The 25272-nt window shown below is 46.3% G+C and overlaps 2 protein-coding genes and 4 non-coding genes across 7 annotated transcripts; 2 read left to right on the top strand and 4 right to left on the bottom strand.

Moving 5' to 3' along the window:
• Positions 1 to 1262: 1262 nt before the first annotated feature.
• Positions 1263 to 1344, bottom strand: TRNAS-GCU. Its single transcript has one exon. It is a non-coding gene; the product is annotated as a tRNA-Ser (tRNA).
• Positions 1345 to 1449: 105 nt separating this feature from the next.
• On the top strand, positions 1450 to 7685 carry LOC123445413 (transcription initiation factor TFIID subunit 9-like). The gene is made up of 2 exons (XM_045122399.1): positions 1450 to 1823; positions 6982 to 7685. Exons 1-2 carry the CDS (start codon positions 1497 to 1499, stop codon positions 7330 to 7332), a joined length of 678 nt encoding a protein of 225 aa, XP_044978334.1. The 5' UTR covers positions 1450 to 1496; the 3' UTR covers positions 7333 to 7685.
• On the bottom strand, positions 2562 to 2643 carry TRNAS-GCU. Its single transcript has one exon. It is a non-coding gene; the product is annotated as a tRNA-Ser (tRNA).
• TRNAS-GCU lies at positions 5523 to 5604 on the bottom strand. Its single transcript has one exon. It is a non-coding gene; the product is annotated as a tRNA-Ser (tRNA).
• Positions 7686 to 20655: 12970 nt separating the features above from the next.
• Positions 20656 to 20728, top strand: TRNAK-CUU. Its single transcript has one exon. It is a non-coding gene; the product is annotated as a tRNA-Lys (tRNA).
• Positions 20661 to 22888, bottom strand: LOC123440872 (transcription factor MYB1-like). Of its 2 annotated transcripts, none has more exons than XM_045117417.1 (3): positions 22586 to 22888; positions 22200 to 22314; positions 20661 to 21391 (listed from the first exon to the last, which is right to left on the bottom strand). In XM_045117417.1, exons 1-3 carry the CDS (start codon positions 22716 to 22718, stop codon positions 20887 to 20889), a joined length of 753 nt encoding a protein of 250 aa, XP_044973352.1. In that variant the 5' UTR covers positions 22719 to 22888; the 3' UTR covers positions 20661 to 20886. The 2 variants fall into 2 exon arrangements, with proteins under 2 accessions (XP_044973352.1, XP_044973351.1); XM_045117416.1 differs by having other exon boundaries at positions 22185 to 22314; positions 22586 to 22884.
• Positions 22889 to 25272: the final 2384 nt, after the last annotated feature.

Below are 25272 nucleotides of genomic sequence, written 5' to 3'. Positions count from 1 at the left end.
TGCATATACTATTCATGTCTTGCTATAGAATGCAATGTACCTATCCCTGCCCTTGTTGGGGGACATATCTAGGTCGACAATAGGAATTCTATGAAATGTTTCCAAGACGAGTAATGAACATTGTGCGTTTATAGGGTCAGACCCATGAAGCTCTAGTACCAAAAACACATGACTCTAGCTTCCTGGAGCTGATATTGAGTGATAATTGTATTAATGAGAGCCAACAATAGAATTGTATAAAGTGGTGTTTGTTCTGTCATCTCTCAACATGGATGAACCCTGTAGTTTCCTTATAACACTCCTGAGCTTCTATCTAAGAAGTCCTTCTGTTCAAACCACAACAGTTCAACCATGTATTAGAACCACCTTACGATCCCTGACTAACTCAGACAACGTATTCCCAGCCTCAACCATGTATTAGAACCACCTTACGATCCCTGAGATCTACAACATTGTAAACACCAAACCATACTTCTCATACAAGACTAGAACAAAAAATCTAGGCAAGCAAGAAGCAGGATGTTACCTGGATCCAAGGCCATGTAGCTCGGTAAAGCTCTTCTCATGTGTGTTGATTGCCAAGTATATAGCCTAACAATGAGTGGGGCTCCCAAATGCAGGAGTTTGTAGCAAACGGTAATTTTCCCTCAGTGAGAAACCAAGATATCAATCCATGAAGACAATAATGTTTTGCAAATAGGGGCAGTGGACATTACCAATAAGGGTGTGCATGTATTTGTACCATATAATTGATAGGGTACCGAACCTGATGGAGATGACAACTCTAGCTCGACGAGCGTGCTTGCAATAGTGGAGAAAATTGAGGAAGGGCATCTTGTTTCAGGAGTTACCGTGGAGGTAAAGAATGGGGAGGTCAATACCCCACAAAAACAGACAATAAGAAAAAGTTGATGACGAGTAATAGCAGAACAGAGTCGGACCCAATAAATCATATATCGACGGCCTCTAAGGAGGCTGATTGGATGAAATGAACTTCTATGTTTGAACTATTGCATTTTGGGTAATGCCGCGACAATATGACCATTGTAGCATATGCATGACCAAATAATCCAGATATGCAACGACAAGTTAACCCCCAAGTGATTTTTTTGCCGTAAACTCACCTAGATTCTTACCGGATTGATTGTCTAAGGAAGAGATTGAAGATGGTGTTGATGATTGTGAACCCAAGTGATGGTTGCTATGTTTTGGAAGAGAAAAAGGTAAAGTAAGCCAACTTGAAAAAGGCAAAAAAAAGGAAGCGACGCCTGAGAGATTCGAACTCTCGCGGGGAAACCCCATGTACTTAGCAGGCACACGCCTTAACCACTCGGCCAAAGCGTCACTAGGTGCTCCCAAAGCCTTTCCCACTAACTAAACCACAAGTGCAGTGAGTAAGCCCGGTACGGTATCTAAACCCTACTCGCCTCAATCCCGAACCCCCACACGCCAGCCAGAGACAGAGACACGACACAGCCACCAGACCAGACCAGACCATGGACGGCGGCGGCGGCGGCGGCGGCGTGCGGCCAGCGCCCATCCAGCCCGCGGCGGCCGGAGGAGGGGCGGCGGGACCGGACGAGCCCCGCGACGCGCGCGTGGTGCGGGAGCTGCTCCGCTCCATGGGGCTCGGCGAGGGCGAGTACGAGCCGCGCGTCGTCCACCAGTTCCTCGACCTCGCCTACCGCTACGCCGGGGACGTGCTCGGCGACGCCCAGGTCTACGCCGACCACGCCGGCAAGCCCCAGCTCGACGCCGACGACGTCCGCCTCGCCATCCAGGCCAAGGTCAACTTCTCCTTCTCCCAGCCGCCGCCCCGCGAGGTACCACCGCCACCTATCTCCCCCCACAACACAAACCCTAGCTTCTACTGTAGTACTCGTATATATCTTCGTCAGATTCCGACGGATTACAGCAGATCTCGCCAACCGATGCACAGCGCGCAGTTAATTAGCTCTGTTGCTACTTATCTTCGATTCAATTCGTGGATGGCGAGGAGAAGGGGCCACTTTAAACCCTAGATCAGGGGGAGTTGTGCTGTGGACTCCAATTTGGGGAAAACAGAGGATGTGTCGGGGAAGAAACAAAAACTGATGTGTGCTGTTGAGATTTCGGTTAATTGCTGGGTCTTGGCCGAGAGATATGTTTTGGGGGAAATTTTATTTTCAGATGAGGGTGGATGCTAGATTTAATGAATGCGTTCCGCAATGAGAACACATGAAAGCTTCAGGCATGGTGGTTGGTCAGAAGCTGCCATCCGCGACGCACGCAGAGATTGCGGTTTCGAGTCCTCGACCTCACGACAAAATGTATTATTTTGTCAACACTTGTAGCTGTCCAAGGGACCAACATATCAGTCAGTGCTGTACTGAAATTATTATAAGGAAAACCATAGGAGGGAATCGTGTGGGATTTGAACCCAGATTCATCTCAAGTAGTACTCTTATCACTCTATCCTTTAGGCAGCTGGAATTGAGTTTGGTGGGGTAACCAGGGAGTGCCGAGATTTAAATCCCTGGGTGCAGCTAACCACTTCGCCTGAGAAAGAAATTTAAAAAATTCGACGCCCGAGAGATTCGATCTCTCGCGGGGGAACCCCACGTACTTAGCAGGGACACGCCTTAACCACTCGGCCAAAGCGTCTCTTGTTTCTAAAATATGTTTAACATTTACTTTCAGCATTAAACCTGATTCGTTCCATTCGGGCGACAACACCTTTCCTATTAACCTGCCATTAGGGCCAAGATGACTCATTTATCCTTTAGGAAGTTAGAATCAAACGAACTTTGGCCAGTTTGGTGAGTAACCTGGGAGTGTCAGATTTAAATCCCCTGCTGCAGCTTGTAGCAAATGATGCAAGGAGAATTCAGTTGGGGCAGAAAATTGACGACTTAGAAACTTAGAATTCAATTTACCCCATGTCTTGTTCGGAATGTTTAGCTGAGCCCATGTCGTATTTGGAAAACATACACGATGTAACCTTTGAGAATCAAGCAAGAAATAAATGCCCTCTTCTGTTAGTGCAGTGATGCTGCTTGTACTGTAGGAGCGGTCTTACCGTTGGAAGTGGAAACAAGATACTCAGTTTCTTTATTAGTTGGCTTTACTCTTTAGATATATTATATGTGTTATTGATACCTTTTATTAGATTTGGACCCTCTTTATGGGTCAGCTCAAATAATCGCATAGAAGAGAGAGCATCTGTTAGAGCCTCTAGACCAGAGGAGATGCCTGTGGCCAGGAGGCACTAGAGGGCTGGCGAGGAGGCACCGTAGTCAACACAGATAAGAAAGGTAACGGGGTAGCAGGGAATATAGATGAAGGCGATCTAGCACTACTACTTACAAAACTACTAGTACAAATGCCCGTGCGTTGCACCGGGCAAGAAAAAAATATATAATCTGCTTGTTGTGTTATTATGCGATATTAATTAAAAAAATATGTATAATAATGTTAAATGTTTTCTTTTAAAATATTGTAAATATGCCCGTGCGTTGCAACGGAAAAAGACATAAAATAAAACTTATGAAATCACGTATAAAACGCTAATGGACAAAGGTGGAAGATTAATTTTTGCCTACTTAAAATCCTGCAATTTTTCTGCTTTTTTTTATTGAATTTATTCGAGATTACAACAAAGGAAATGGGCTCATTACACCTGAATTTTTGCTATTACGATCCACAACCCTCGTGCATCCCACAAATACATCAATATGACATATGCGTCGGTTTTGTGGGTTAAACACCCAAGCTAATCTCGCTAACCCATTAATTATGGAGATCTGGTAGAGGAAACATAACGCTACCGAAACAACGGCCGTAAACCCTGCTGAACTCGCAAGGTTTATTCTAACAAAAACATGCTTAGCGTGCCATTACACGCCACTCATAAAGAAACATAGAGTGTAATTCATTTAAATGACTTTTATAGAATTATCAAAACGTTCAAATCCAATGATTTTGATTCTGTAGATATTCTTTAGCCTAATTTTTGTAGATTTTTTATTTGTAATATTATATTTCATTTCTAATGGTTCTTTCACTATTTGGGCTCGTTTTTTTTTCTCATGCGTCTCTTCCATACGTTCATTTGCTCAAAAAAATGCATTGTGCATGTCCTATTTTGTGTGGGATTAAAAAAAATCAATCAGCTAATAGAAATAATGTTGGTTAGTTCAAGCCGACACATACACCTCCCGTCACGTGTATGCCTCGCTCTAGAGAGATCACGCATGAAAGCTTATCCATCCATCTCTCACATCCCCAGCAACCCCATCTCCAGCTCTGACCACCAACAACCCCATCTCCAACTCCTCCTCGTTGCCGCCTAAGGCCATCACCAGCAACCCCATCTCCCCCCTCGACGCCGCCTAAGGCCACCACCAGGCGAGGCCCACGAGCTATACGATACCAGACCCATGAAGTTCTTTGGCTCCACGACGTCTTTCTTGGGGGTGGAGCAGTCAGGGTGCCTGCAGAACGGGCTAAGGGGTGGATTCAGCAATGTCTCAGCGGGGTAGCCACCTGCTATGAAGCCTGCCGCGTCGAGTTCGACGACGCTGGTGTACAGATTGGCCATGCCGCCGGTGCCGAGAGGAGAGGCGAGGTCAGTGTCATGCTTGTTCTTGATCACACAGCCCAGCGGGTAGGTCAAGAAGCCAAGGAGCAGATCCTCGGTGGCAGATTCGGGGCGGCTGTGCTCCCCTGGCCAAACCCGTGACTCCCGCTCGGCGCCTCGCCCCTCCACTTCCTCCGAAGGACGCCCGGTGCGGCGCATCCTCGATCTGCATTATTATCCGGCTCACCCCGACGCCCCCACCCCCATCTGCGCGTCGCCGGCGCCCCTTTCTCTCATCGCCCCGAGCCCCCACCTGCGCGTCGCCGGTGCCCCTTTCTCTCATCGCCCCGAGCCCCCACCTGCGCGTCGCCGGCGCCCCTTTGTCTCATCGCCCCGAGCCCCCACCTGCGCGTCGTCGGCGCCCCTTTCTCTCATCGCCCCGAGCCCCCACCTGCGCGTCGTCGGCGCCCCTTTCCCTTCCTCTCGAATTCATTCCTCAGTTGATTTCCATCAGACGAAAAGCTGTTCGCTCAAATCAGGAGTGCGGGTTGAATACCTAATACAACAGGGGCTTTTTTGTAAAATGACCACGACGGACCGCGCGACGGACGACAGAAGCACTCCGTGCTTTATTATTAGGGAAAGAATACTGCACAAAAGAACTGTCATGGTTACGGCGTAGAAATAGAGCAAACTAGCACTGAAAGAAATAGATGCTGCAGATGAATGAAGGTGTTTAAGAAGAAAAGAGGCATGCTAAATTCCAAGCAAAGAGAGGAACATGGCACAAGAAGCTTACCACCAAAGTGAGGACCAATGGTTGCTGCTGTATAGCAGGAAGCCAGGAATGCAGACAATCTCAAGCGAGCGACCATGCAAGTCTTTACTTATAGAAAGGGATCATTATGAGTCCACTTCGGAGTAGAAAGAAATAATCTACCAAGAAAAATAAAATAAAGAAATGCGACGCCTGAGAGATTCGAACTCTCGCGCGGAAACCTCATGTACTTAGCAGGCACACGCCTTAACCACTCGGCCAATGCGTCTCTTGTTTCTAAAATATGTTTAACATTTACTTTCAGAGTTAAACCTGATTCACTCCATTCGGGCGACGACACCTTTCCTAGTAAACTGCCATTAGGGCCAAGACGACTCATTTATCCTTTAGGATGTTGTAATGGGCTGAACTTTTGCCAGTTTGGTGGGTAACCTGGGAGTGTCGAGATTTAAATCCCCGGGTGCAGCTTGTAGCAGATGATGCAAGGAGAGTCCAGTCGGGCAGAAGATTGAGAGTTAGAATTCAGTTAACCCCATGTCTTGTTAGGAACGTTCAGCTGAGCCCATGTCTTATTTGGAAAACATTCACAATGTAACCTTTGAAAATCAAGCAAGAAATAAATACCCTTTTCTGTTAGTGTGTTGATGCTGCTGAGGTACTGTAGCGGCAGTCTTCTGTTGAAAGTGGAAAAAAAGAATACTCAATTTCTTTATTAGGTGGCTTTACTCTTTAGATATATTATGTGTATTATAGAGTACTTTCGTTAGATTTGGACACTCCGGTCAACTCATATAATTGCATAGAAGGGAGAGCAGAGCATCTGTTAGAGCCTCTAGACTGGAGGGTATGCCTGTGGTCAGGACGCACTAGAGGGCTAACGAGGTATCAGCGACAAGGCACCAAAGCCAGTGCAGATCAGAAAAGGTGACGGGCTAGTGGTGAATATTGATTAGGGGAAAACATCTTTGTTGATAAGTTTCATCAGTCGCTGCAGCTCGGTGACCTTTGTATAGCTGACTCAAGACAAGTGTCCTGGACGGATGCACTGCAGAATGCAACTGGTTCTGGTTCTGTTGAAACAACTCTTGACTAAGGGAACAAAAGATTATTTCCTTAGTATAGAACTCTTAGCATAGTCCAACTCAGGTGTGTCCTCTGGTACGGAATTCCCCATATATAACATCCCATAATGATGGTTACCTTTCAATTCACTGATACACTGGTGACCCCACGCACACCCCCTCCAGTTCCTTGGGAACAGACTATGCGTAGTAGAAAACGATTATTTGGAATGCATGGCTAGACTTTTAGGAAAACACGAAACAGACAGGGTTTGATTCTTAATGTGTATGAGGCTGGCATCTCAAGATATACCTAAAATGTTGATAAATCATGCCAGGTAGTACAAAGATATTAGAGATTGATGGTGGTGCACAAGGGTACTCACTTGTGTGTTAGCTGCTAAGATACACCTAAAGAAAATCTTGTGTATGTGGATAAAGGCTAAGAACAACTCTTTTGCTTATGCTTTGAAGTCACTAAGTGCCTGTTTTATGTTTATTATCATATCCCTGCAGATTCTAATTTGACACAAAGTACTCTATACGCATAGGTGGGCTGACAAGTCATTTTTCTGATGTCGCAGGTTCTACTCGAGCTGGCACGCAGCCGGAACAAAATCCCGCTGCCCAAGTCCATCGCGCCGCCCGGCTCGATTCCTCTGCCACCTGAGCAGGACACCTTGCTGAGCCAGAACTACCAGCTCCTACCCGCATTGAAGCCGCCAACTCAGACCGAGGAAGCAGAAGACGAGGAAGAAGGCGCCAACGCAGACGCTGCCAATCCTAACCCGAACTCCTCGCAGGATCAGAGGGGCAACGAGCAGCAGCACCAGCCTCAGAGCCAGGGCCAGAGGGTTTCTTTCCAGCTGAACGCCGTGGCCGCTGCAGCCGCAAAGCGTCCTCGAATGACGATTGATCAGTTGAACATGGGCTGACTGGCTGTTGTAGAGATCGTTGGCGTTGGCTGGTTCCTGTTACTTGTTCCCGCAAGGCTGCCTGCTGAATGCTGATGCGTGTGTAGTGTAGCTTGCTGGGATCGCCCTTTTTGGTCCTCCTATTTCACCATGAGATTGTTCATAAGTTAATAATTCACCATGAGAAACGCTGATGCTTCAGCAAAGGGAGCAGCCTTGCAAATAATGTATGTTGTAGCTGTGCAACTCAGGTTGATTAGTTTCTGTCCATTGTTGTCAACTTGGTTTGTTTTGTAGATTGTATTTACTTGTCGTCGAACTTGAACTGTTCCGATGTTGTTTTTCCGAATGTTAATAAGTGTTCCTGCTGACTATTGTGATTGTGTTTCTATTATGTTTTTTTTGGCATGTCACATATTCGGTTGATTAAAATCTGTATGAAATATGTATTCTTGGTCAGTCATGCTATTTTATAGAAAACCTTTGATATTTTTTTGGCATTAAACCCTCAGATATTAAATGTGTTTTAAAATACTCATATCTTCGAAACTGCTACTTCAAATTTAACATGTTGTATATGAAATTTGATTAGAAAAATATGTAGAATCTAAATATGATGTTATTTTACCTATTAACCATTTAAAAAAAAAATACTATGTAGGATGTAATCTTTCCCTAATAATAAAGGAGCTAATGTTTCTGTCCCCCTGCGTTTACTGATAATCAACCCGTAGTTCGTTTTAAGTGAAGAAAACGTCGCCAGCTGCACGGGCTCGTTGGAGGCCGCCCCGCCCTCCCTGCCGGACGTCGCCAGCTGCACGGGCTCGTCGGAGGCCGCCCAGCCCTCCCTGCCGGACGACGCGGATGCGGACGCGGAGATGCACCACACTCCCGACTACGCCCGGTGGGGCGCCGCAGGCCGCCTGAGGATCGCGCCGCTCGAGCTCTTCTCCGCCGCGGCCCCGTCGCCTCCGGCGGTGCCCCGCCCTCCCGCCAAACCCTCCTTCCCCGAATCCGCCACTGCCGACGGTGCAGCCGCGCCGGAGGCCAGCGCGGGCGGAGGGGCGCAGGAGGAGGCCGGTGAGGGCCGTCAGATCGCGCAGGGGGCAGCGCCGCACGTCGTTGCCAAGGTAATAACACCAGCGTCAGGCCTCGCTTCAGACATCCTCTGCCGCCGCTGCTGGTGTCCATTGCAAAATCAAATCGCTTCAGACATACTCAGCGCGTCCGCGCCCCGGACGTGTTCGAGGAAATTCCGCGCCCTGGGCGTGTTCGAGGAAATGCCCCGCCGGAGATTCTGCGTCGGGTCCACGCGCGGGTGGGGTGGTGGCCTTGGCGCAGCCATCAACGTCGTCGATCTCCATCGCAGCATCCCGTCGAGTGGTGGAGGACTCATGTCGTGGCCTCATCCTGCCCACGGGGCTCCCCTGGCCTTGGTGCGGCTCACCCTCTCGTTGGTACACAGCACGCGGGGGTAAGAAAAGTCTCTGTGATTCTATACCATATGAATATGTTGCTTCCTTGGCCAGCTTCCACGAAAATACTTTCTAAGTAGTACGATACTTGTCATGTAACACCATAAGCTCGTCATATTCATCGGTAAAGAGGAGTTTTTTGCAGCTGTGGACCAAATACTTGACGCAAGGGCTTCCATGTAGTTCCACAGCTGTGCGGACCCGTCTCGAGCTGCCATGAGGGGCCTGTGCATCACTTGAAGGGATCCTAGCAATGCTACTTGGTAAAGTTAGCTGCTTTTTGGTGCATTGTTCAACTCTTTTCATTTGCCGAAAAGCCTGCCTTTTAGTTCGCTATACCACTCCTTTCCTCTTGAATGCATCTATTTGGTTTCTCCGCTGTGCAAAGCCTACCCTTGCTGTGCTGCCTTAGGTGTGCTGGAAAGAGATGTCGGGGTTGCTTGACACGGTTGTTGATGCAGCAATAGGATGTCTGCTGCAAAGCATCTTTGGGAGCCTCTTCACTCAACAGATGGTAGCCTGGACTCGGGAAATCGGGCTTGCTGAAGATGTGGAGAAACTCAAACTTGAGATGAAGTACGTGGAGATGGTTCTTGCTGCTTCCGAGGGTAGGAGGATCGACAACAAGCCTCTGGCCCAGTCACTGGATGATCTCAGAGAGCTGCTTTATGACTCAGAGGATGTGATGGACGAGCTCGACTACTACCGACTCCAGCAGCAGATGGAAGAAGGTGCTTCATTTCTCTCTACTGTTCCATTTTGGTTGCTTTTAGCTTCTTTTATATCGGTGTAATATGTAACCAAGAGCAACTGCATATCGTATAGGCACCGCCCCTCAGATTATCTCTTGCTTAATTATATATATTTTTGAATGATTTAGATTCCTCTACCTTATGGAACTTAGTCGTCCGTCGCGTCGTTGTCACTTTTACAGAAAAGTTCCTCAACTTCTGAGTATTCAACCCGCAGTCCTTTCTTCTATCTTATCCACACGCTTCCTTTCGAGCGGAGCGGCCATGGTGGAGCGAGGCAGCGCGCGGACGGCAAAGGGCGGCGACGGACGGCGCCCGACCCGTCCTGCCACCCGGCCTACGACTTTGTGCCCGTCTCCGACGGCTTGCCCGCGGGCACCCCAGAGACGGTGACGGCCACCATGGAGCACATCTTCGCCGTCAACAGCTCTTGCGAGGCGCCGTTCCGGGAGCGCCTGGCCGCCCTGCTGGAGGCTCCCGGCGCCAGGGACCAGGTCGCGTGCTTGGTCGCCGACGCGCACCTGCTGGCCCTCGTGCGCGTGGCGCGGCGGCTGGATGTGCCGACGCTGGTGCCCCCGCACCGGCAGCGCCGCGTGCTTCCGCAACTTCGTGGCCAGCCGGTGCTCTATCACAAGGGCTACCTCCCGGTGAGGGCTGAGTCGCAGCTGGACGCGCCGGTGAGGGAGCTACCGCCGTACCGCGTCCGGGACCTGATGGGCGCCAGCAGCAACAGCCGTCACGAGCACGAGCTAATGTGCAAGCTGCTGTCCCGGGCGGTCGAGGCGATGCGAAGCTCTGCGAGGTTCGTCTTCAACCCCTTCGACGCGCTGGAGGCCGACGACCTGGCGGCCACCCAACGCGACCTCGCTGGCGTGCCCGTGATTGCCGTTGGTCCGCTCCACAAGCTCTCCCCGGCGTCGTCCAACAGCCTCCTTCAGCAGGACCGCTCCTGCCTCGACTGGCTAGACGCGCAGGCCCCGACGTCCGTGCTCTACATCAGCTTCGGCAGCCTGGCGAGCATGAGCGGCGCCGACCTGGACTCATGTTATGCAGCTTTGTGGTGTCGGCAAGTGAGTGCTGCCCTCTCAATTCTTTTGTTGGATATATGGAGTATTTTTACAATGTTATTTCTTTTTCAGTCTGATTAGTAACTAGAAGTTATTCTTACTGCAGGCTGATGCTTTTGCAATATTTTGTGCGGGTAGGGCGAGGGAGGTGGTACCTGATGATCACAAGTTAGTTGATTACTCGAATTATGTTTGCTTTAAGTTGCCCATAGCACATGTAGTATTCTCGACACATAAATTTTAACAAATTGCTCTGAGCTTTATAGTTTCATGGCTTTGTGAGATGCTAATCATGAGCTGAAAATGCTCATGAGCTTCTCTGAACTTCTCCATACACGTACTAGCACAACGACTTTGGGTACTGTAATTTTTGCACCACCTGGAACCCAGCTTCCATTGCAGTGCCACTCAGTAAGTCATACCGGTTGGATTTCTTTTTCTTACCGAGCGTAGCCGGCTCTTCCCCTGAATCGAACTCTCACATGAAGAGTCTGCCCTCCGCCCCTCCTCATGAAGGCCCATTCCCACTCGACGGTAGCTCCCTCCCTCTCATGCCATGCTTCGGTTATGTCTGTTTTGTCTTTAACTTTCTTTTGATAACATGTTTTTTTTGAATTCATGACCAAAGCTCCCGATTTCATTCCATTCAACAGATCCCTCGGTAACAAAAGGTTTAGCAAAAATTAACATACATAAACCGGCGCCCAACGGTTACCCCCATACGTTTGAGATTGTTAGTTTGAATTGTACATCAATGCTATATTTTCGTGTTGAATAGTACAACATGGTTATTTGACATACATTACTGAATCCTATTTCTCATTTCCTAGCAGATGGATTAGTTCATTCCAGTACATGATTAGTGAAGTGCAAGGGGAAACAGATGTGGGTGACACCATGCAGTCCTAGATGGGATAATTTTACATTCCAACTAGGTTTGGTTTTGTGTGGTTCATGTACCTTGGATACTTTTCTCCCTTAGATTAGTGTGAAGCTTGAGATGATATTACCTGACAAGCACTCTTGATGGATGCAACGAGTTATGTTTGCAGTTGTCGTTCATATTTTTTGTTTTGGTATATATACTCGTTGCCATCTGTTCAAAGTTTTTTTTTGAACTTGGAACACCGTGGTTCCTTTGTTCTTGAATGTACCTATTTATATTTTTCCTTTTAGTCAAACTGTTATAGGTATGTCTATAGAAACAATACTTTCACATTGTTGCTAGCTATAATGTTTGTCAAAGTCGAACAGGAGCAAAATATGTTTAAAATGCTATTTTTAAAGAAATGTTCCAGTTTCTTAAAAAATGAACTATACTTAGAAAGTGGTCCAATCTTTATGAAAATATTAACTTTTATTAAAAATAAGAAAATCTGCACGTTTAACTTTATCATAGACGTTTAGTAAAATCGGATATAAAAAAATGATGCAGAATGACATGAATCCGGTTATGTTTATTTTTTCCGGTGCAACGCATGGGCATTTGTACTAGTCTTAATAAACAATGCATTATTTGTCTTTCTTTCGTACCAGTACTGATCTGGATTGGGGATGAACACTTTAACAAAATCAATATTGGAGACGAAATTCAAGGTCACTTGCCTGTTACTTTGTACGTATTAAATCTACATGCAAGCCGTGGAATCTTGAACTGCGCATTTGTAGGCTAAGATCATCTTAGTTTGGATCATTTAAAAAAAAATTAAGAACGTGTGATTATTTTTTCTTCCGTTGCAGTGCATGGGCTCTTTTGCTAAGGAGGACCTAAAAATATACGCATGTGGTGTAGACCCAGATACAGGGCCGTCTCCAGGAATTTTGACGAAATTCAAATTGCAGCCCCAATTTAAAAAAAAAAATCATATAACTAAATGACTATCTTCAAAAGGTCCCATACCAACCCAAGAAATTCCTTAGGGCAAAGCATTCGAATATGGGAAATGTTATAAATCATCCAGCGGATTGCAAACTGACGTCCACCCTATTCTCTACACGCGCACGTGCCTCATGATCATCACTATAAGTTTTTGCAACTAGCATATTATTGCAATCTCTCATCACAATAACGGCTCTATTACAAGGATCTGGATCTTTGAAATATGATAGTACGATGATGCGACACTTCTGCAACATAATCTCAGTTGCAGATTTTTTTTTACAACGGGACCTCAATTGCAAAAGAAAAATCTGCAACAAGATTGGAGTTGCAGAAAAACAGCAACAAAACCTAAGTTACAAAAGTGAAGGAAGCAGCTCGGTCGCTCGAGCGATGCGCCAGATCTGACGACTCACGCGCCGGTGGTTATTTAAAAAAAAGATTCATCGGCCGCCGCATAGCACGCTCCTTTAAATATTTGTTCGAATACACAATATGAGTAGAACTGAAACGCGATGTAGAATGATCGGACAAAATAGATAAAACTAATTGGAACATACAAAAGAGTACCCGATGCCCCGAGCAACTGGTTGCTTCGTCCATGCCTCCTATATGTGTAGACACTCCTGTTGCGGGCTTCGATAAAAAAGTATCGTCATCTTGTTTTTCTACAACATGAAGTGATATTGAAATTAAAATGGGGGCAATTTGACTTTAATGGATAAATGATTCTTTCTCACTTCAATTTTAGTTCAGTTTTCAAGTGCATCAATTTATAAATCAACACATACAACATCAATTCAGAAATCAACACATACACCATGTCAGTTCAACCGCATCTACTATTGTTAACTAGTTAATTGCCCGTGCATTGCCACGGGAAAATACTTAGCATCATAGTATTTGTTTTATTTTCAATAATGTGCTAGCAAATATGCCCATGTCCTTTAGATATATATGGATCATGAAGGCCAACATACTACAATGACAACACTTGTCCGTTTGTTATACTACCAGAGATGCAAAGGTGTACAATGATACTAAACCGTATGTAACAGGACATATACGAAATCATTAGGTTGCTTCTACAAGAAATAAATATTGAAATAACACAAGCCCATCTTTCACACTTCAATCAGAATCATTGACCTAATATTATACATCACATTTCAGTTAGTCTGATAGAGATGGCAGATTCGGAACTGAACCAAGAAGCATATAAAATATGATTTAAAACATTATGCAGATACTGGCTTTCACTCCAAAGGATGCTAAAAATCACTATAGTTTCTTCCTACTTCTGGTAAAGTTTAGGTTCTCAAGCTTCATGAAAAAGAAAAAAAAAAACAAATGGACCATCCCTTCACGTAGTGACCTCTTGTAATTAAGTAGAGATTTATTTCTGAAACAAAAGGTCAGATGTTTAATCTATACTTTATCTTGCAAAAAAAATTCAATAACTTGCAATAGAAAACGGTGTCAAGAAAGAGCCAACTTAATGAAATAGCCTTGCCACATATAATCGATAACCTTAAAGGTATTTGAATTCTAGAATAAAGTTCTTTATTTGCATCTCTAGTCACAACGCAACTGAAATTTAAACTCTGAGGTGAAAAACATATAAAATATAACGGACAAAATAACAACATAGCACATTCCATGGGTAATCATCGAGGCTTTAAGGTCGACTAATCATGAAGCAACACTTGTACAATAGTCCTACTCGGTAAACAAAATCAAAATTCAGAGGCATGCTAATTAACAACTCAGGAAGCATCTTGAAGTAGAGGAAATATCATGAGAGCTTGATTAACATGGTTCTCCACAAGTCGAATGTTCTACTTTTTTCAACGTTGACATCCAATATGAAATACTTATACAACATAGCAAGTTAGTAAATATGAAATACACGCTGGGCAACTAAAAGAATTACTACTCAAGCTAAAAAAACAAACAATAATTGGAATAGGAGATTTCAGGATCCACCCCATTCGTTAATAAGACTGTACCAATAAGTATGTAGTATCTATGTTAGATAGTAGATCAGAATTTTTTCAATTAGTACGTTATTAGCTAGCGTACTATCCGGCAGCTTAACTTTGCACACCAGATGTTTTTTTCTGTTTTCTGTTCCATTATAATTGATAGTGGAACCTGACCCTTTTCAAGGATTGTATGGACGAAAAAAATCACTATGAATCTGGATAAAATAGTGAAATCACCGGGTAGCTAGTCTCCTCTTTGGATACTATCTTTTGGTTTCCTAAAGATCTCACTGTTTGTTAGAGCCTAGTAGTGATTGCTTGTTTGAGTAGTATAAAAATCCTAATTTTGCGTACTCAGCTGCTATCAGCTTATCCAAATGCATGTAGATCAAAGGTTGTAATCACTATGAGTTGAAGAAATATTGATTAAAGGAATCCTCTGAGTATCTAGAAAGTTATTAATCCAACAATATTCCCAATGAAAAGTGTTTATCATGGTTTTAAACAACCTTCTGCCATCAAACCCACTGCATATATCCTTGTCGAACAACAATATGCTAAAGATTCATTTCTTCTCCACTTGATCTAAGAAATCATTTGAACTCCTTTGAAATTGCAATGTACACTAAAGTAACCTCACAACACAATTAGTAAGTCATGATGCTGAATGAATCACGGCCGTTAAAGAAGTTTTCAAGACTAGGTAGGCAAAATCTGAGAAAGAAAGAACCACACAACCTACTAAAACTTCTAGGATGCGAGAGCAGGGCATTTGGCAGCGAATGAGGGGATCAAAATCGACCCACCTGTGCGTACACCCTTTGCTCCCTGCACGTGCCCGTTCCATTGCCTGATCATCATCTAAGAACTGCAAATAGATGATGACCAGAATTTCTTTACGCCCCCTTAATTTGGGCCTATTACTATCAGAATAGCAATTGTGCGCACTGCGCAGTACTATACAAAAAATGAGAGAGGGGGGGGGGGGGTTAAGCTATAACTAACATTACTTATTGAGGATTCTTACATCTTGCCCTGGAGACCCCCGACTAACACCAAATCAATTTGTCTCTGGCTCTGCTTCACCACTTCTATAGCAGTCTATAACCAGGACCACAGGTTGAGGAGCATGATCCCCTTCTTCACCATCACTACGAACTCCCCGTCATTGATTCAATCATCCTAATCAAATGTATGATATATGTAGGACACATGGTCAATTTGGATTTCAGATTTGTAATCATTAATGAAATTGTACAGACTAATGAATGGAATTAACTGAAATCAATTAATTATTTTGAGGCAGAGACTGCAGTGAATAAACCTACGCATGTTGTTATTGTTGACCTCCCTGGTGATGTGTTGATACCGATGACAACTTGTATGTTGTTCTTCCGACATGCCTGTTCCACCTCCTCAACGGTGACGTATCCGCTGTCGTCTTTATCGAAGTAGGCTAAGGCAGCAAACATGCGCTCCTCTGATAATAAGCCCTGCTTGACCTGAAAATGAAAGTTGACCATGTAGCACATAATTGAGTCACAGATAGCAGCCAATATGTGTCCTTTCTCCATGCGATGGAATCTGGAAGTGTCACCATATACACCCAGATCAAGCAAGGACAATGACACCCCAGTTATCTCCATCAGCATGTCCTCCGAGAGCATGACAACCATTAGTAAAATTGGGAAAAAAACTGAAACTTCTTACCCACCAACATTGGTCTGATTTCTCATAATACAAGAGTCTATAGAAGCTGGAAACAATTCTAGACATCCCTACCTAAATATATTGATCAAATAGAGGCATGCCCAAGATGTTTACAATATGGAGGAGTTGAGAGAGAGAAGAAAGTGAGTGGGACAATCTGGATCAGTCACAAATTCTAGACAAGCAATCATCAACTTCCTGGCCCATGCTATGATTCAACGTCCAAAATATATAAATAAATAACTCAAGTCTAGATCGGGATTCAGTAATATGTTTAAGTAGACATAAATAGTCATTCTAACTTAATGCAGAAGTTTATCTAATGGGGTACTATTAATCCTCTTTAATTAATACCATCCAAGCATATTTCAATGATAACAAGTAAAACAATTCTGAAATTGCAATGTAAGAATATTAGTATCTCACAGTACCAGCTGAGACCGGCGCATTGCGTGCAGCTGGTTGGCTGATCACTGGCCACATAGACAACGACCGACTCATATGTGTTGAGCGTTGATGATCTTCTTGTGGGACTCAAGCTTAGGTGCACCTCTATTTTCACTGGCTCAAAGGGCAGCACCAATTGCTTGGATTTGAATAAGAACCCGACCACTCCAGACAAGATATAATTATCATTGGAGAATATATCTCGGCAACAAGGTAAAACCTTGAGATGCACCAAAACACCAAATGCCGAGATGTGGAAATAACAAAAGGATAAATGGAGAAAAAAAACCTATGACCTTTCACTCACTCCGTTCCTAAATATAGGCCTTTGTAGAGATTCCACTACAGACTAAATATGGAGCAAAATGAGTGAATCTACACTCTAAAATATGTCTATATACATCCGTATGTACCTCGCAGTCAAAACTCTAGAAAGACTTATATTTAGGAATGGAGAGAGTACTTAGTCTAAATGATGGTAATGTTAGTTAGGCTGCGTTAGAGCCTCAACATTTAGGGTACACTTAATATTTATATATAGACAACAACATGATTTTAAAATTAAAAGGTTGCCATTTTCAACAACACAAATAGGGGGGCTCGATTTACACATCATAGATTGAGCAATGAGATACATTCCAAAAGTCATATCACATTTGAAAAGTCATATCTTCGCAAGTAGTAATTCATTTTTGAAACCTGATGCTACGACGATGCGGTACAAAATGTCAACAAACAGTACTCACCGAACGAAGAAAAGAGTCTCTTATTGAAAAGGGGAGAGTGTGGCAAATTGTCAAAAGCAGATGCATCTAACTTGATTCTACAAGTACAAAAGCAACAGATCTGACTGCTGAATCAAATGGTTGGTATCCACCCAAACAAGAAAAATGATGTGTCGTCTTTAACCCGTTGATTATGACAACTTTAATCACCATAAGAATCAATCCTGATTAGAAATTCTTTAGGATTTCTAATAAACCCCATGATGTAGCAGATTGGTATTATGAATCAAAATGTTTAGACACCATGTAATTCTACTGCAACAAATTTAATATGAAAATGTGAACATATCAAGGAGAAGTGGTCTTAAAAAATAGAATCAAGATTTCAAGATGAGAATCTCACCTACCAATGGAACCTAATCCAATAAATATAGGTAAAGATAAATAAGAACTTCCCATGATGAAGTGTTCCAAGCCATTATCCTAACTTAAGTTTCACAAATAATCCATTGAATATAATGCTTTTAGACAAAAGCATCAATGCAAATCTCATTGAAATAAAAAAATGTGAAGGCATCATTTGATATATGCCACTATGAATTGACAAGATCAATATTAATCTTCAAAAAGTGATATATTGCAAACTTTAGCAATAATGGCCACTCTGCACGCACACTCCACAATGATTTGATGTTGAATCCTGCATATACACGTAAAGTTGACCTCGGTAATGTTCCTCGGAGGGCTTGTGCATGTGGATGCAAGTTTGCAGATGCTGATCATCTCCGAATAGAGGTACATCTTGGCTCGATGGCCATCAGCACATGATCTCATCCCCAAGTTATGGGGGAAATTAGTTGCCCCAACAATCAAAATAGCAGATGCTCATCATCTCTGAATAGAGGTGCATCTTGGCTTGAAGGCCGTCAGTACATGATCTAAATAGAGGTACATTTGTGGCTCGATGGCCGTCAGAACATGATATCATCTGCAGGTTATGGGGAAAATTAGTTGCCCAAGCAATCAGAATAGTAGATGTTGATCATCTCTGAATAGAGGTGCATCTTGGCTCTAAGGCCGTTAGCACATGATCTCATCTGCAGGTTATGGGGAAAAAATACTTGCCCAAGCAATCGGAATACTAGATGTTGATCATCTCTGAATGGAGTTGCATCTTGGCTCGAAGGCCGTCTGCACATGATCTCATCTGCAGGTTATGGGAAAAAATAGTTGCCCGAGCAATCAGAATAGTAGAGGGGAGCAATCTCATCTGCAGGTTATGGGAAAAAATAGTTTCCCGAGCAATCAGAATAGTAGAGGGGAGCGATCTCATCTGCAGGTTATGGGAAAAAATAGTTGCCCGAGCAATCAGAATAGTAGAGGGGAGCGAGGGCGAGTGTAAGACTGTACGTGCACCCGAGGAGGTGGAGGGCATGAGCGCGAGGGCGAGTTGTTGAAGTCGAGATGCCGGCCAGGCCTATGGTCACGTCGAGGTGCGGGAGGCCGCAGCCAGCACCACCCTCACCGTGGTTGGGACCAAAGATTGCTTCGTCTCTTGGCGATGAGCCACTTACAATCTGGAAGGTGAACTGCACACCGCTTGCCGAGAACGACGCGGGGCAAGGCATCATTGGATCAGATCGCGGGAAGCTGTGTGACAGGGACCGCGCATCTCACAATCTGGCACCGGTTACTACCCACCACCACCAGCAGTCCAGCGTCGGCAGGAAACCAACACCTGCGCGTGTAGTTCCTTGTGCCCTCGCGGGCAAAAGCACGAGCAGATTCGGAGCGTGGAAAGGCTCACGAGCAAATCGCGGCGGAGAAAGGTACTTTATGGGTTGGGTGGCGAGGAGGAGACGGAGGGGGGAGAAAGGTACTTACGCGGCGACGGCGACGGAGACCCACTGCGTGGTGGGCGGGCTGAGGTACGCCGACGCGCTACACACGATGCCGCTCCCCCGGCTCCGGCACGGCCGGACCGCGCCCAGGAGCCGCGGCCTCAGCGGCAGAGCGACGCATCCCCTGCGTACACGGACACATGGATCAGCCGACGGCACGGTGGGTAGATACGGAAGGCGGGCGAGCAGCCTCACCTGAGCGCAGCGGGGGAGAAGCCCGCATTCCCGGCGGGCCGGGCTGTCCGCGGCGGCAGCATGGGGCAGGGCGCCGCGGCGGGGATCGCGAGGCGCAGCGAGATGGACATGGCGTCGGTCCCGAGCGGGAGGACGGGCGGTGAGGGCGGGCATGCGGCGGGGTAAGGCAGCATAGAATCACATCGGAGCCCTCCTACTGCATCACGATGGGTAAGGAATCATTGGATCAGATCGGAATCCTCCTGCTGCATGAGAGAATAGAGCGGATGTGGAGACCACATAAAGGAAAATGCTCGCAACTGGTTTTCCTCCCGATTGAGCGGCGGTTGGCGATGGGAACGGGTCGCGACTTTCCTATAACCTTTTCCTCTTTCTTTTTAATCGAAGGTGGGAGGAAAAGGTTGACTGAACCGCCTCTGGTTTTCAGAGGGTTAAAGAAAAACGATGGGAGGACGTGGTGGGAGGATGTATCGATAGGTAGCTGTAGGAGGGGATCTGTCAGTGGTCGAACTATCACGACGACGGCAGATCCCCCTTTAATAGTAGAGATATGCGTGTCTCTGTCAAAGAAATTACCCAACATTGTCCTCTTGAATTCCGAGGCGCATCCAATCCTATGCGAGGGGGAAGCAGAGGAAGGCGCCCAACAGCAGCAATACAGGGGCTGGACGGGTCGGGCATGCTCTAGGGAGCACTTGTGGGAACGACAGCTAGCAGGCCGATCTAGATTAACAGAGAGCAACGGCTGGCAGCAGAGTGAAATAGACCATCAGCGAGATGAGAGGCGACGCGAGCATGCAAGGGAGACGACCGAAGGTGGGGGTTGGGAACTAGGGGAGCGCTGCGGCGCTAGGTCTCACAACAGACTTTGTGCGAAGATTGAGGGAGCGATTGCATCAGACTCGGGCGGTTTCACAACACGGACCTACGCGACAGTTTCTCCCCCGACCGGGGGCCCGAAGATATCTTGGGGGCCCTGTGCCATCGGCCAATTTGGCCCCCCTCATCGACGGGCCTGCCCAGATAGAGGGCCTGCAATATAGAGAGAAGAATGTCAGATGCATATGCATTAATCTACTCCTTCCGTTTCTAAATATAAGCCTTTTAAGAAATTTGGACTACATACGAAGTAAAATTAGCGAATCTACATGGCTATGTGCGCGCACTTGAGCAGGGACTCATGGCCAATCAAAATGGTAAATAACACAGCCCGTCTAGCTCAGTTGGTAGAGCGCAAGGCTCTTAACCTTGTGGTCGTGGGTTCGAGCCCCACGGTGGGCGATCCTTTTTTTATCGCATTCCATTACTTTATTTACAGCGCCAGCCGCTTGTAATTTGTACACACAAGATGAACCGAGCCATGCAAGTCGCAATAATTTACTGCATGTAACTATTATTCACGTCAAACACATTTGACATCTTCACCGTTCTCCCGGCTATCAAAGCCAAGGCAACTCCAGGTCCCCGAGCCCACCATGGCCATGGCCGTCGCCGTCTCCTCCGGGCACGCCCAGTCCGAGCAGCTCCTCAAGACCGCCAGCCTCAGCCCCGGGAGCACCGAAACACTGACCGCCCACGCCATCGACGTTCCACGGGCTCATCATGAAGCCCAGCTCGACGCCCTCCAGATCGAGGTCGATGGACCCGATCGACAGGCAGTCCCCCAGCAGATCCTCCTCCGGCGCCGCCCGGCCGTGCTCGCCAAAACCCTCTGCTTCTGCCGCCACCACCGCGGTGGTGCACCGCAGCGCCTTGGTCCGTATCGGGCTGCTGCCCGCGCCCTCCGGCGGCGGCGACGGCGGCGGCTTGGCCTGCGGGTGGCTCGAGCAGCCGGCGCCGTGGGGGTGGGGCTGCTGCTGGTTCCTCTTGCTCAGGGTGGTGTTCCAGTAGTTCTTGATCTCATTGTCTGTTCGCCCCGGCAGCCGCCCCGCGATCAGCGACCACCTGCCACAGCCCACGCCAACTGTTGTTAGTAGTTATATATTACTACAATGCTGACCCTGTATTAGTTAGCCAACACCTGCAATTGATTAGCAGAAGCGAATTCTACAATGCTGGCCAAAATATTTACTTGCGCCTGACAAGGTTTGCTGCAGCTTTTGCATGCAGTGCCACATCTGGGAGGGTGAGTGGCCTTTCGTTCTAGACCTCAATGGAAGCTTTTCAGGTTATGATGTAAGATTAGAGTGGTTGTGCATGCATGCATGTCATCATCAACTTTGCTGACCGAATAACTCTGTAACCTCTTGGGGCTAGGGGACACGCACTCGGGCTGTCAGCAAGAGTTTGTTCTTTTCTTCAGGCACGGCTGAATTGGGAAACATGCATGCTGATTGCTGACTGTTATGGATATATAGTAGGTGTGTACATGTGATCATGATAGCTGGACCCTAGATTCATTTAGGCGTTGGCCTGCTTTGTGTGATCATACATCTCTGTCTTCCATGTAGGGAAAATGAAAGGGAAACTCCAACGGAAGGGTTAGCAAAGCATACCATTAATATTGGTGTTTATTAATCATTTTTGTCAAACAACTGTTACTAATTGATACTAATGCTCCTCCACAACTGAAGGTAAACTTGTTTGTCACTGCTGTGTATCCATCTTTCTTCATTTTATTATATTATAGGAATATGCATGCATGTAGATGCAAGTTTAGGTGTAAGCAAACGGCAATACAATGCTTGATCATTTACACAACACGATGCAAATGGAAGGAAACAACATGAATGTGCACCTGTTGCCTAGCAACCTGTGGAGCCTGACGATGAGCTCCTCCTCGTCGTCGGAGATGTTGCCTCTCTTGATCCCCGGCCGGAGGTAGTTGAGCCACCGCAGCCGGCAGCTCTTCCCGCACCTATTCAGCCCTGCACACAACATCTCACACGCCGTCAACATGACCATCTGGAGCTATGCTAAACTACTGATCTCTCTCTCTCTCTCTCTCTTGCCGCATTCCTTGTTTAATCTCACACATACACTCTGTTTCAGTTGCAAGTTGCAACGGCTACTTGGCTAGAAAGAGTTTGGGGGAGAGATCGTACCAACTTGGAGCAAATCGCAGGCGTAATCCACAAATGTGTTGATGTAATGTCGGGGTATGAGCAAAGATTGGAGACGATGGTGTGGGTAACTTACCAGCTCGTTTAGGGAGGCTGCCCCACTTGCCCTCGCCATGCTCGTTGATGTAGGAGACCAGGATGTCGTCCTCCATTGCCGTCCACGCTCCTCTGTTCAGGCCCTCCTTGGAGCAGCATGGCTTCCTCCCCATGTCCTCTGCCTTTCTCTCTCGGTGTGAGTGTGCGCATGTGTCTGACAGGGAAGCTATCAGCTAGCTGTTCATGTGTATATGTAGGACGTTCCTAAATGGGGTGCTATTTGAAGGTTAGATGAGGTTGTGTGAACGAAACCGTAGTAATTAGGTGTTAAGAGAATGGTAATCAAAAGTGATCAGTGATAGATCTCAGTGTCTAACTGATTGGGACATGCGTGCAGGCAGCTCATATCTGTGTGGATCCTTTTTCGGTGGCGCACTTTCATTGCCGTCTAGTCTCCCCTCCCATTCGTTGCATTGTAGGAAAATCTAGGGCTCCTTTGATTCAAAGGAATTCTATAGGATTTTTGGAGGATTGAAATCCTTAGAAAATTTTTCTACATTGGTCCTTTGATTCATAGGATTGGATCCAATAGGAATTTTTCCTATGGAATCTTTTGTACTACATTTCATAGGAAATCAAACATCCACTCCAACCTCTTTTTACAATTCCTTTGTTTTTTCCTGTGACATCAAACACTCCTTCCTAATCCTATAGGGTTCAAATAGACATGCCATCCAACCCTCTATTTTTCCTGTTTTCCTGCGTTTTCAAAATCCTTCAAATCAAAGAGGCCCTAATGTTTGGTTTAGCACATCCTAGAGAGATCATCTGCATTCTGTTTTTGAGGGAAATTCTTTTTTACTCTGCATAGATTGTGTTAATGTTGGGTTTAGCGCCTAAAGAAATTGCGGGTCGGTGGGGAACGACCTTTTTGGCCTTCTAGTGGCCCAAACACACAAACTGGCACACAACGGAAAACATTCACATCTCCCCTAGTGGTTCAAAATTAAGGATGCCGATAACCATCACACATATGATGGGAGTAACATCCGATCACATGTTCCATGGTCATAAATTGTGTCATGTCGGCCCGCTGTGGAGGCGGGCGGCAGTGGCTTGGCGGCGCTAGATGCGGGCGCGTGCTATGGCGTGCATGGCGGATCTGGCGCCCTCTGCGGCGCGGCCGTGTTCGGCGGTGGTGCATGGGGCTCGGGAGGTGTGGCGGCAGAGGGGAGGTGATGTGCTGCCGGCGCGGCAAGGGGAGGAGCTGGGGCACAGCGGTAGCGTTGAGCTGGCGCAGGAGGATGCGGCGGCCGCAGGAGGCGCCACGGGCTTGGTGCAGGCGCGGGGTCTGGCGGACCGCTTGCGCGCGCGGATCTGGCGCGGTCTGTTGGGGCCGTGGCGGCGGCGGGCATGGGCAACTTCGATGGTGGTCGTGTTTGGAGGGCTTACTGACGTCAATGCAGGATGATGTGTGGTTTAGGTTGTGTGGAGCTTGGTGAAAACCATGTCTTGGCCTCGTGCCCTGACCAGCGATGGCGACGGCTGTGGCCGTCGTTGACCTTCTTGGAGGCATCGTTGCTTGTTCTCTCATCCCTCATGCGCGGATCTGGCCATTTCGGTCTCTCCGGGGGAAACCTTGATCTGTGACCGAACGATGATGACGCATTGGTGTCGTATTCCCTCTTGAGGGCTTCGTTTTGGGAGCTTGGCGTCGGTGAGCGGGACCGGTGGACGGCGGTTGGTGGCGGGTGCGGCTTCCAGACTTCTGTGGCAACGATGAGGGTGGGAGCAATGTCGGCAACGCGGCAATGGTTGCGGTAGTCGGCTCTTCTTCGGCGTGTCCATGGTTTTGCCTCGGTTTGTTTGTTGCTATGGAGTCGAAGCTGCGGCGGAGGGGCCTGCGGTATACGATGACTGGCTGCAGATAGCCCGTTCGGCGATCCTTCGTGGCGCCAGCCGTGCCTGGTTTGGTCCTACAAAGTTCTTCGTCAGAGTCGGAGCTGCGTTGTTTGGCTGTAGGTCGACGTGTCGTCGATAAGGGTGGGCTTTGACCTGAGTGTGTCAGTCTATGGGAGTGGGCTAGACCCTTGTTGTATCGGTTTTTGCCCAGTTTTCCGTGATTAACTGGGCAATTCTCTTTTGCTTATTAAATAGATGAGGCAATCTTTGCCTCCGTTTCAAAAAAATAAAATAAATTGTGTCATGTCATCATATGCATGCACGAGTGTTGAAACTGATGATGTTAGCATGCATCTTTCATTTTTTTCAATTTTTAAAATGTCTTATCTTTTAAATAAAAATTTCGTTAAAAAACTGTTTTCATCATTAAATCCGTCGTGACGAGACCTTAAAAACTAGATCTCATATTGATATGTTTCACAACTTTTTTGGGTAAAAAGTTGCCATGTTTATTGCACATAGTTTGCCATCATGATTACAGTAAAGTTACCATGGTATATTTTAACTACTTTTTTATGTTTAAATTAAATTTTAACATTTTATAAAAGGAATAAAGAAACTAAAGTTGCCATGATGAATCACTAACATTTTCCATGATCCACGAAATAATTTTGACATGGTTCATAACTAAAAACAAATATGTCCTCAATTACTTTAAAGATGCATGGTTAATGGCTCAAATTTTCATGAACTAAATTGCCATCGCGAATTACTTAAATTTGCCATCATACATGCACTAAAATTTATCATGGTTCATACAAAAAA

The sequence above is a fragment of the Hordeum vulgare genome, chromosome 3H, assembly GCF_904849725.1.
Source record: "Hordeum vulgare subsp. vulgare chromosome 3H, MorexV3_pseudomolecules_assembly, whole genome shotgun sequence".
In the NCBI taxonomy this organism is placed as follows: Eukaryota; Viridiplantae; Streptophyta; class Magnoliopsida; order Poales; family Poaceae; genus Hordeum; species Hordeum vulgare.
This window is presented reverse-complemented; position numbering and strand designations above follow the sequence as displayed.

What these genes read in the sequence shown, in the direction of transcription:
- LOC123440872 (XM_045117416.1), bottom strand. Translation starts at nt 22,718, where the DNA reads ATGGGGAGGAAGCCATGCTGCTCCAAGGAGGGCCTGAACAGAGGAGCG. An exon ending in CAGCCTCCCTAAACGAGCTG is followed by an intron (nt 22,315 to 22,585) that starts GTAAGTTACCCA and finishes TGTTGTGTGCAG; the next exon opens with GGCTGAATAGGTGCGGGAAG. An exon ending in CACAGGTTGCTAGGCAACAG is followed by an intron (nt 21,392 to 22,184) that starts GTGCACATTCAT and finishes GGGCTGTGGCAG; the next exon opens with GTGGTCGCTGATCGCGGGGC.
- LOC123445413 (XM_045122399.1), top strand. Translation starts at nt 1,497, where the DNA reads ATGGACGGCGGCGGCGGCGGCGGCGGCGTGCGGCCAGCGCCCATCCAG. An exon ending in CCCAGCCGCCGCCCCGCGAG is followed by an intron (nt 1,824 to 6,981) that starts GTACCACCGCCA and finishes CTGATGTCGCAG; the next exon opens with GTTCTACTCGAGCTGGCACG.